Source organism: Chlamydomonas reinhardtii, chromosome 1, assembly GCF_000002595.2.
Source record: "Chlamydomonas reinhardtii strain CC-503 cw92 mt+ chromosome 1, whole genome shotgun sequence".
Taxonomy (NCBI): Eukaryota; Viridiplantae; Chlorophyta; class Chlorophyceae; order Chlamydomonadales; family Chlamydomonadaceae; genus Chlamydomonas; species Chlamydomonas reinhardtii.
In genome coordinates, this window is record NC_057004.1 from 6,450,834 (window position 1) to 6,462,249 (window position 11,416).

The 11,416-nt window shown below is 66.7% G+C and overlaps 2 protein-coding genes across 2 annotated transcripts in view; one reads left to right on the forward strand and one right to left on the reverse strand.

Annotated features, from left to right (window-relative positions):
• The first annotated feature begins 79 nt into the window (after positions 1 to 79).
• On the forward strand, positions 80 to 7,361 carry CHLRE_01g045850v5 (uncharacterized protein). Its single transcript, XM_043058882.1, has 3 exons — positions 80 to 5,357; positions 5,874 to 6,116; positions 6,637 to 7,361. Exons 1-3 carry the CDS (start codon positions 221 to 223, stop codon positions 6,975 to 6,977), a joined length of 5,721 nt encoding a protein of 1,906 aa, XP_042928799.1. The 5' UTR covers positions 80 to 220; the 3' UTR covers positions 6,978 to 7,361.
• A 242-nt stretch (positions 7,362 to 7,603) lies between these two features.
• Positions 7,604 to 11,416, reverse strand: part of CHLRE_01g045903v5 (uncharacterized protein) — a 6,146-nt gene continuing 2,333 nt past the window's right edge. The window contains exons 4-8 of the mRNA XM_043058884.1: positions 10,853 to 10,999; positions 10,254 to 10,366; positions 9,485 to 9,596; positions 9,044 to 9,101; positions 7,604 to 8,811 (exon numbers count right to left, since the gene is read on the reverse strand). Of these exons, the coding sequence (XP_042928800.1) occupies positions 8,468 to 8,811; positions 9,044 to 9,101; positions 9,485 to 9,596; positions 10,254 to 10,366; positions 10,853 to 10,999 (774 nt within the window). The 3' untranslated portion in view covers positions 7,604 to 8,467. The remainder of the gene's footprint in view (positions 8,812 to 9,043; positions 9,102 to 9,484; positions 9,597 to 10,253; positions 10,367 to 10,852; positions 11,000 to 11,416) is intronic.

Here is an 11,416-nt window from a genome sequence, read left to right on the forward strand (position 1 = left end):
GGGGCTGCCGCCTGTCTGTGTGGCGCGCTTCCGAGCGCCTGCTTTGTTAACCACACGCGCCATAAGTCTTCCCCCACTACCGGTGCCAGACAGCATAGCTGTATCGCGTGTGAAGCACCCGCAGCCAGCAACAGCGTCAGCCGAGCCAAAACCTCAACAGGTTATGAGCCCCGCGCCGCGATAACCCGCGCGCGGTCGGCCGCTTAGCTAGCAAGGTAGTATGGGGGACTATAGTGGAGTAATGTTGTTAGAGGACGCGTCAAACTACTTTGCGTGGCGTCGCAGCCTGCTGGACCACCTGAACTCCCGGCGTGTGCCTCTCGGAGAATATCTCTTCGCCTACGCTCCGACGACGCCTCGCACGGCGCGCGAGCTGGCTGATGAGAGTGCTGCAGCCGTCAGTTTGCTGCGCATGTCCTGCAGTGAGGGCGTTGCGCAGCAACTCGCACTCGCTGAGCACGCCTACGAGGCGCACGCCTACGTCATCCAGCTGTTCCGCCAGTCAGCGCCGCTGAAACTGGCGCAGTTCGAGTCAGAGCGCGATGAGTTCTGCCTGCGAGAGGGCGAGACCATTGCCTCTTACTTCCGTCGCGCCAGTGACCTGCGGGACCGCATCGGCGCGGTCGGCGGCTCGTGGACCGACCAGCAGGTGCGGCTCAAACTGCTGGCCGGTCTGCCCAAGCCGCGCTGGGAGAACATCTGCGACATCTGCTACGCCTCTCCAGGCCAGACCCTGCAGCAGCTTTGCGGTTATTTAATGGAGCAGGAGTTCATTAAGAACCAGGAGCAGGCGCGCAGCGGGCACGTCGGCGCCGTCAACCGCAGCGGCGGCCGCGCCGGTGCCGCCGGCAGTGCCGGCGGCGGCCCAGGCGGCGGCGCCGCTAGCAACAGCGCCATTATCTGCCACTACTGCGAGCAGCCTGGCCACATTCGGTCCCACTGCCGCGTGCGCCTGGCCGATATTGCGGCCGGCATCTTCCGCGCTGACATCCGCTCGCCGCCCCAGCTGAAGCAGTCCGGCGGCGGCGGTGGTGGCGGCGGTGGAGGCGGCAGTGGTGGCGGTGGTGGCGGCGGTGCCGGCGGCCCCAAAGGTGGCGACAGCGGAGGAGGTAAGAAGCGCGGTGGGCGGAGCGGCGGGAGCAGGGGTGCCTTGGGTGGCGCCGGCACTGCCGTCTCCAAGACTGCGCACGTGCTGGTTGTGCGGAGTGTTGAGGACTGGGCCGTGCCTGACGCCGGCAGCAGTCTAATCGTCCGCACCTATGGCGCCGAGTCGGCTGGCTCGGGCGTCAGCAGTGGCTACGGCACGGCCGACGGCGGCATGCCCAGCTCCGGTGTGGTGGAGGGCCACGCCGGTGGCAGTAGCACCAGCACTTACTGCTACAGCGCGGCCGTCAGCGGCTCTCGCAGCAGTAGCCCCATCGGCAGCGCCCCGCCTCCCCTGGGCGGTGGCTGCAGCCTGATCAACATGGTCCGCGCGGCGTTCCGGCGCCTTCGCAGCGGACCCAACAGCAGCAGCGCAGGAGCAGGAGTCTCCAGCAGCAGCAGCGGCAGTGCCGGGCTTGCGAGTTCCGGCGGCCGCTCGAGTGTCGTCTGCAATAGCGGAGACACCGTGCTGTATCCCTCCAGCAGCAGCAGCGTCGGGGTGGTGGCGAACGGCAGCGTCAGCGGCAGCCCCAGTAGCGCCGCCGCCGCCAGTGGTGTGCCGGTGGTGGATTCCGGCACCTTTGCCCATATCACGCCGCTGCGTCAGCTGCTTCACAACTTCACGCCCCGCTCGAGGGTGAGGCAAGTGCTGTGGGGGGATGGCCACAGCAGCCCGGTCGGGGGATCGGGCACTCTCCGGATGCTCTCTGGGCGGCAGCGTGTTGATGTGACGGGTGTGCTGTATGTGCCAGCCGCCCAGCTCTCCCTGCTATCTGTGCGCCGGCTGATGGCCAGCGGCGTGAAGGTAGTGTTCGAGGGGGAGACAGTGACCTTAGCGCAGGGTGGCCGCAACCTCCTCAGCGGCCGCCTGCGCGATGGTCTGTTCCCACTGTCTGTTACCATGCTGCCCGTCGCGCTGGCAGCGCCCGCCGTGGCGCCGCCGGCTGCCGGCGGCGGCCCCGCCGCGCCTCCGGGCGGCGGCGGTGGTGCCGCCGCCAACGGCAGTAACACCGGTGTACACCCCAATCCCGCCGCCGCGCTTTCGGGCCGCGGCGGCACCACCAGCAGCAGCAGCCTCAACGGCTCCGGCACTATGAGCAGTAGCAGCAGCATTGGTGCGGCCGCGCCTTCGGGCGGCGGCGGCGCCAGCAGCAGCACCAGCTCGCCGGCGGCTTCTCTGGGCGCTGCGCTCCGTCTGCACCGCCGGTTCGGCCATCTCAGCTGGACTGCGCTGATGCAGATGGTGGGTGGGTCCCTTGTCACCGGCCTGGATGTTGACCTGTGCGCATTTAGCCAGGCAGCCGGGTCGGTGTGCAGCACCTGCATTGAGGCCAAGGCGGCCTCTCTGCCCTTCCCGAACAGCAGCAACGAGCCGCCACAGCCTCTGGCTCTGGCGCACTCTGACGTGTGCGGCCCTATGCCCACCCTGGGCCGTGGTGGCGCACGCTACTTCATCACGCTGCTTGACGCCGCCACCGGCCTATCAGCTGTTCGGTTGCTGCCCACCAGGGACCACGCTGGTGCAGCGCTGCAGGAGATGATTGCGCAGTTCGAGAGTCACTGCCGCGATGGCGGCAAGCTGCGCATCCTCCGCAGCGACAACGGCGGCGAGTACCACGCTGAGCAGCTGGAGCAGTGGCTGCGTGAACGCAGCACCGCGCACCAGTTCAGCGCACCGTACACGCCGCAGCAGAACGGTGCGGCCGAGCGGCTCAACCGCACCCTGATGGAGCGCACCCGCGCCCTGCTGTTTGAGGCTGTGCTCCCCCCCAGCTTCTGGCCTGAAGCTGTGGTGCACGCCTGCCATGTGCGCAACTTAAGTCCCTCCACCAGCTGCAGCAGCACGCCGTGGGAGGCCTTCACCGGCAACAAGCCTAACGTTGCCGACCTGCGCATCTTCGGCTGCCGCGTCTATGTCACCAAACCCGCCGACAGCCGCTCCAAGCTCAGCCCGCATGCCGACATCGGCACGTACCTGGGCCTGCAGCGCAGCTCCGCCGCATCTCGCGTGCTGGTCGGCGGCAAAGTGGTGGTGAGCCGGGACATAGAGTTCGATGAGGATGTACGGGGTCCGGCGTCGCGGCTGGCGGGCACACCGTTCGGGGTAACGGCGGATGCGAGTGGTGGTGGTGGTGGCAGTAGCAGTGCTGCAACGCCCTCGGCCGGCGCTGGCACGGCGCCTCCCCAGGCGCCGGCGGCGCCGGCCAACGGCACACCTCCCCCCACTACGCTGCCGGCGCCTCCCCAGGCGCCGGCAGCCGGGCCCTCACGGCCCGCCACCCGCAGTCAACGCCCCTCACTAACGCCGGCCCTCGGCGCCGTCAGTGAGCCTCCGCTGTCGGCTGCCGCATCCGCGGCGGCGGGCGGCGGGGGTGGCAGCAGTAGCAGCGCCGCCTCGGCTGCAGCAGCGGCCGCTCAGCTGTTTGATAGCGACAGCGACGACGAGACGCCGGCGCTGGCGCCAGCCTCAGATGATGAGGACAGCTACAGCAGCAGCGCTGCGATGACTGCGGCTGCGGACACCGGCGACCCCCGCAGCTATTCGGAGGCCATTAACGGACCACAAGCTGCGGAGTGGCGCGCCGCTATGGAGGAGGAGATGAAGGCTCAACGCGCACACGGCACCTGGCAGCTAGCGGAGCCGCCCCCAGGCGCGCGTCTGCTGGCCAATCGCTGGGTCTTCAAGACCAAGACGCAGCCTGATGGCACCCGGCGCTTCAAGGCGCGCCTGGTGGTCAAGGGCTTTGCGCAGCGGAAGGGCCTTGACTTTGACGAGGTGTTCGCCCCCACCAGCCGCTACGCCGCGCTGCGGGCCCTTCTCGCCATAGCTGTCCGGCGTCACCTGCTGCTGCACCAGATGGACTTCAAAACAGCCTTCCTCAACGGCGACCTCGATGAGGTTCTGTGGATGCAGCAGCCGCAGGGGTTTGAGACCAGTGACAGCGGCAGCGACGGCAGCGGCGGCGGCGGTGAAGGTGCCAGCGGCGGCAGCGGCGCAGACAGCGGCGGCGCAGGCCGCCTCAGTCAGCGGCCGCTGGCGTGCCGCCTGCTGAAGTCCGTGTACGGGCTGAAGCAGGCGCCGCGCTGCTGGTACCGCAAGCTCAGCGAGAAGCTGGGTGAGCTGGGCTTTACGCCGGCCACGGCGGACCCGGCGCTCTTCGTGCGGCAGGACGAGGCGGGTCTGGTCTACGTGCTGGTGCACGTGGACGACCTGTTAGTTGCTGCCGGCTGCCCCGTGCAGCTGGCGGCCGTCAAGTCCGCCATCGGCGCCTGCTTCGAGGTGCGGGACCTGGGAGAGGCCAGCACCTATCTGGGGATGCAGATCAACTGGGATCCCAGCACTGGTGAGATTCTGCTGTTGCAGCGCCGGTATATCGCGGAGCTGCTGCAGCGGCATCACATGATGGACGCCAAGCCGCGCAGCCTGCCCCTGCCGCCCGGCACGCGAGTGCTGGCGGCCAGTGAGCAGCAGCCAGCGCTGACTGACGGCAGCGAGTACCGCTCGCTGGTAGGCGCCCTCAACTACCTCGCCACCTGCACCCGGCCTGACATTGCCTACGCGCTGAGCCTACTCGCACGGCATATGGCAGCGCCGACCAAGGTGCACTTCACGCTGGCGGTAGGCGTGCTGCGCTACCTGAAACACACCGCCGCCATGGGCCTGCGCTTTCGGGCGGCGGCCGGCGGCGGCGGTGGCGGACATGGTGGTGGCGGAGGCGGTGGCGGCGGTGCTGGCGGCGGCGGCGGTGACGGCTCCTTTCTCGGCTACTGCGATGCCGACTGGGCCGGAGATCCGCTGACTCGCCGCTCGCAGACCGCCCTTCTCTTCAGCCTGTACGGGACGGCGGTGACCTGGTGCAGCCAGCGGCAGCACACCGTCGCCGCCTCCTCCGTGGAGGCTGAGTACCAGGCTGCGGCCGCAGCGACCAAAGAGGCGCTGTGGCTGCGCAAGTTGGCGGCTGACCTGGGCCTGAACGGCGGCGCCGTCACCATCCGCTCCGACAGCCAGGGCGCTATCAGCCTGGCGCGCAACCCCATCTCCTCGTCGCCGCTGTCGAAGCATATCGACATTCAGCACCATCTGGTGCGCGAGCGCGTGGCGCGCGGCGAGGTGGCGGTGGAGTACTGCCCAACTGAGGAGATGGTGGCGGACGCGCTGACGAAGGCCCTGCCGGAGGCCAAGTTCGCTTTCTGCCGCGCGGCGATGGGCGTCAGCACCTAATTAAAGGGTTCTGTCGAGGACAGAAGTTGCCGGGGCAACTTGTTAGCGAAGGGTACTGCATTCTAGGCCCGGGACCTTATTGGGTTCTGCCAGTGAGCAGCTAGAGACGTGCCGAGTGCAGACCTGAGAGAGAGACACCAACACGGTGCTCTGTTTGAGGGGGAGCAAACTGCTCCCGTACCCTGACTTGCCTGCTCCTGTCCTGAGTTATCAGTTGGCTGCCAGACGGCGGTTTGCTGCAAGACCTGGTTTGGTCTGAGGGGGAGTGTTGGTGAGTTGGGGGCTCGCGGTGCTAGTGGCCCGCGAGGGGAGGCAGCCCAACCCTAGGGTGCAGCCGTGTGGCGGTTTGCCGGATGAGTCAGACTGCCAGGTACGAGGTTGCAAGGGGCTGCCGCCTGTCTGTGTGGCGCGCTTCCGAGCGCCTGCTTTGTTAACCACACGCGCCATAAGTCTTCCCCCACTACCGGTGCCAGACAGCATAGCTGTATCGCGTGTGAAGCACCCGCAGCCAGCAACAGCGTCAGCCGAGCCAAAACCTCAACACGCCGCATCGCTGACCGCCTTGCTGGTGGCGGCGGCAGCAGCAGTGGTGGTTCTGACGGCGGGTCCCAGCTGGCACTGCTGCTTCTGTTCCTGATGGCCACGGGCCGCCTGCGCAGCGAGCTGGAGCTGGATGCCGTGCGGCTGCGGGTGCCCCCGTTCGTCGGCCCGCCGCAGCTCACGCTTGGGGCAATCAAGAACGATCTGGCGGGTGCGTCAGGACCTATTGCGTGCGACAGTTTGGTTTTGGGGGCGCAGTAGACGTATTTGTTCGCGAAGCTGTCAAGCCTCCGCCGGGGTGTGGGGGAGCAGGGTGGGCTGCCCGGGAGGGTGGAGGGCGCAGCAGAGGTTTTGCTTGAGGCGGGCTGGCTAGATATTTGCTGGTTGTGCAGGCTCCTTGAAGTAGCCCGGCCCAACCAGCAGCAGCCGCTGCTGCTAGGTGAATAGAATAGTGGTTTATGGGAGCGTCTGTGTTCGCCGCTGGCGCCTGTTGGCCAGGAGCTAGAGGCAGCATGCACTCAAGGTCGGCGATTTGAGCGAGCTGCGGCTGCGGGTCCCGTAGGTCCGAGCCATGCGTTCGGCTCTCCCCACTCCGCCGTACTGCGTGCATGATGCACGTGCCATGACGCCCGCTCAGTTCCTCTCCTGCAATGCTGCTACCATGTACTGCCCGACCCCGCCTGCATCGAAACCCACACCTCGGCCGACTCTCGCCTCCGCCCCTGCCACAGGAATCAACAAGGCACGGGAGCAGCTGACAACGTCTGTGGCTGTGCTGGAGCTGGCGTGCCGGTTCCGGCCCACCCAGCTCGCCGGCCTGCAGGGCATGTTCACGCCGCATTGCCGCTGGCGGCCGCCTAGCCTGGCGGCACAGGCGTTCATGGTCGGTATCCTGGATGGCGAGGCGCTGGAGGCTCGGCCCGACCTGCTTACGGACCTGCACGTGCCGCTGGTCAGCATGGACCTGCAGACGCCGGCGTGGCGCGAGGGCGCGCCCACGATAGGGTTGCCGCTGGCTGTGTACCGGTTCGGCGATGAGGGCAGCTGCGTGGCGGCACCCGAGGGCGAGTGAGGGAACGCGTAACGACAGACAGCTGGTGCTGTGCGGTGCTGTGCGCCTCTGTTGCATGTGAGCGGCGAGCTTGGTCTTTGCTGGTGGTGACGCGCAGCGGAAGCTTCGGTGCACTGATGCAGTAGCGCCTTGGCGGCGGGTCGTGCGGTTTGGATGTGCGGGCGGCGGCAAGCTGGGTGCGGGGTGGGGGTGGGTATGTGCAGAGGGCAGGAAGGAAGCGTGCGAATGACAACTCTAGGCATTCACAGACCTCGGTTGCAGAATGGGCACATGCATGGCACGCAGCTCACGGTTATACGACGAACATGCAGGGTTCCGCGCAACGCGGCAAGGGTGAATACTTTCACACGCACAGGACTGTGCAAACCCGATTCCCACGAGCTTCCTCCTGCCCTCCCCTGCTCGCCACATTTGCCGACCGCGCCCCGCGCTCCTTGCCCCCGCGCTGAACCCTCCAGCCGCTCCGCCGCTGCCCCCCCCCCTCACACACACACGTACATATATCACATTCCCCAGCAGCGCAGGCCGAACAGCTGCGGTTTGCATGCGTGGTGCGTGGCGCTGTTGCTGCTGCTGCTGGCGTATGAGATAGAGCCGCAGGCAGCTGTGGGGTAGGTGGGGTTGTAGCCATTGGGGGCGAACAGCAACACACGGTCACATCAGCAAACTTCCAGCCAGCCAGCAACTTGTCGGTACAGTAACTCCGGCGTTCGACCAGCCATGCACTTCTGCTCTGCCGCTGCAAATTGTTTGCCGTCTGCTTGGGGTATGGGCGTCAGCTGCACCCTACGGGACCTCGCCAACCTGCCTAAACCCTGTCCCTTCGCACACACACGGTCACATTGTACAATCTGCGGCCTTTTCAGGTTCTCCTGGTCTCGGAGTTAGCGGGGCCCTCGGCCCCCCCCCCGGGAAGTTGTCGTTGCTGAGCAGCTGAGGCAATATGCTCCTGGCAGCAGGCGCAGCCGTACGGGCGGGCCCCATAGCAGCCTAGCAGGTCTCGTGCCGCGGCATACACATCACACGGATGATGCATGCACTGCTGGGGCAGCTAGCGTCGTGCCCCATATTGCCCCACTGTCAGACGGCGCGACTCGCACCTCCTGCTGACCCCGCGACTAGCAACCCCGCCCTAGCTAGCAATGGTCCCCCTGTGCCCTTGCGACCTTGCGTGCCATCCAACCCCGGCCTACCCAGGGAAACCCTGCATTTGCTTGCACCCTAGCCATACATCCGCGCGTCCCACACCCCACCGGATGATCAGAAACAGGGCTCCAGGGGGGAACCCGGGAGATGCCTGTATCCGTACATGGCCCAACACGCTCCATCTCCAGCTTGCTTGCCCCGCGGACGTCGCCGGACCCGACCCCCGCTCTCGGGAGCGCCCACACATACGTCACAGTATGCTCCTCGTCCGAATGCACGAGCGCGCAATCCAAGCAGCACAGTAATACACATGATGCAAAGTGCTGTGCAGTGCAACGCACCCTTCAGCTTACCCCGCACGCGACAGCACCCAGCGTGCAGTTCCCTGCTGCCACCACGCCCGCCGCCGCAGCCGCCGCCCCCGTCCCGCCGTCCCCAAGCATCCCTCCTATCGCCGCCGCCGCCGCCGCCCCCACGCCCGCCGCCACCGTGCCCGCCACGCCCGCGCCCGCCGCGGCAGCCGCCGCCGCCGCCTCTCCAACCGCCGCCGCCGCGCCGCCAACCGCCGCCGCCGCCTGCCGTAGCGCCAGCAGCGCGGGCCGTATCCCCACGACGTAGTCATGGTAATACAGCAGTACGCACACGGGCTGGCCCACCACACAGAACGCGATCCAGAAGATGTAGTTGCCTGCGTGCCCGTGCATGCACCACAATCGTGAAGACGCAGCAGGCATATGTGCGTGTGTGTGTGGAGCGCGACGGCGGTCGGTGCGGACCGCGCAGTGGTCCGCAGTGTGGCGTCCGGCGGACTGGGTGGCAGCTGCTGTGTGTGTGCTGCAATGAGCTACCCCCGCGGCCCCCCTTCCCCGACCCGGCCCATGCACCCGCCCGCCCCCTCCCCGCTCGCCCCAATCGCTCACCCAGCTCGTCTCTGTTGAGCTTCTTGCGCAGCATCTCCGTCACCATGATCAGCGGCACCTGCGGGTGGTGCGTGGTGGGGGGCACGTGGGTGGGCGGGTGGGTGGATGGGTGGATGGGTGGGTGGGTGGGTGGGTGGATAGGTAGGAGCAGGACGCAAGCGAGCGGTGCGGCTGTGCTCATGCACCCGCCGGCAACACACGCACACATCCGCCTCGTGCTCCCCATTCCACCCATTCACCACCCACCCACCCTCACTCACACGCGCCCACCGACACCCTCCTGCGCCCCTGCCCCGCACCACATATGCCCCACACCGCAACCTCCCTCCTCCCCTGCCCCCTGCCCCGCTGCCCGATACCCCCCTGGGTTGGCAAAGGTTCATTTTGGGATTGGATTGATCCCTTGAACTCCCCGCTTCCACCTCCCACCCCCGGTCTTACCTGGAACATGATGCCTGCAAAGGCCCACAGCCGCACCATGTGCAGCGGCACCCCCAGTAGCAGCTCGTGGAACACAGCCGACACGAAGAACGTGAGCAGGATGGCATTGAACCTGGGCAAGGATGATGATGATGATGATGATGAGGGGTGGGGTGGGGTTTCATTCATGATTATTCAAGAAGGGAAGGGGTGGGAAGGGAAGGGGTGGATGGGGGGGGATACCAGCGCAAACTAAACCGGACCGATGCAAAAGCGCGAGGAGGAGAGCGTGGCCTATGCTCTGACAACGAAGTGGCAGTGGGGGAGGGGTTTGGGGCGGGGGTGGGGTGGGTGGTGGTGGTGATTGCACCATTCCCGACAAGAAGCCAGAGGCACGAGGGGGCGGGGGGGGGGGTGCGTGTGCGTGCCGGTGGTCGGGTTGGCATGCTCGGATGGGCGGCAGCAGTCACCTACGGCACACAGCGGGTCCCTCACTCCTTCTCCCACCACGCGCACCGCCCCTCTCCCGTCCGGCCCTCTCCTTGCTGGTCACCCCAAGGCACAGGGCTGATACCTACACCCCCCTATCGCTTGCAACTAACGCCTCTGCCTGTGCTCCGCTCGTCTTAGCTTGGTATGGGTTAGTTTGGGCCGGTATTCACAACCCCCCCCGCCCCCCCCCCCCAAACACACACACAGTGCAATCACCACCCATGATTAGTACAAACCGTTCGCATGAACGGCTCCCCCCGCCACCCGCCCCCACCCGCCCCCACCCCACCCTGCCCACCTGCTGCTGCCCGCCCGTATGGCTGGGAAGTAGACGTGTCGCAGCAGCCACTTGTGCACGGGCATGTTCCAAAGCTTCCAGTACTCGCCCACCGTAGCCGCATTCCACCAGTCCTGAGGCGGCGAGGCGGGTGAGGTGTGTGTGATAGCAGCAAGTGTGTGTGTGTGTGATGTGATGTGTGTGTGTGTGTGTGTGTGTGTGTGTGTGGGGTGGGTGGGGGGTGGGAGGGTTGATGTTGGTGCACAAAACGTGCCTGTACTTGCGTATTGCGCCCCTTATGTCCATCTGTAATCCCGTCATCAAGGTGTGCCACCCCCTCCCCTCCCCTCCCCCTCGCTGTTCTCCGTGCGCTGCGTCTTACAGCGCCTCATGCTTGGTACCGGCATCGCCGAAACCAGCGCCATACCTTGCTGTCGATAATAAGGTACAAGCAACCTCCCTCTCTGTCCCTTCCCTTCCCCTTCCCTCCCTCCATCCCCCGTCCCTCCTCCACCTTCCATACCACCTCCCTCCCTCCCCCTTCCCTCCTCCCCCTTCCCTACCACCTCCTCCTCCCCCTTCCCTCCCCCTTCCCTTCCCTCCCTCCCCCTTCCGCGCACCTTGTAGAACTCGCGGTCGCCGAAGCGCGTCAGCTCTGCTAGCACGTTGAGCCAGAGGTGGAAGAGGCAGTAGAAGCCCAGCAGCCAGGCGTAGGTGGACGGCAGGGCCAGCTTCAGCACCCGCTCGGCCACTCGCGGCAGGTCCAGCTGGGGTGGCGGGCGGGGTGGTGGGTGGGATGTGTGTGTGTGGGGGGCATTCATTCGTGATTATTTGAAAAGTGAAGGCGTAGCCAGGAACAGTAGGATAGCAGGCGCGTTGTTGGGGTGGGTGGGTGGGCGTATGGGTCGAGGTGGGAGCAATTCAGCGCGACCTTCACTCGACACGCTCTCACATCCCCCTCCTCGTTTCCCGCCCCATCCGGCCCCTCCTCCAGACCTACTCGCCTTGTGTCGCGGGCATTGCAGCCCCTCTTGCCTCCCCTGCCCCCAAGCCCTCTACCTCCCAGCCCTCCCCCGCCCCCGCCCTCCCCGCTCTCCCCCGCCCCCAGCCTCCCAGCCCTCCCCCGCCCCGAGCCCTCCCCGCTCTCCCCAGTCCCAGCCAACCCCAGCTCTCCCCCCCTCCAC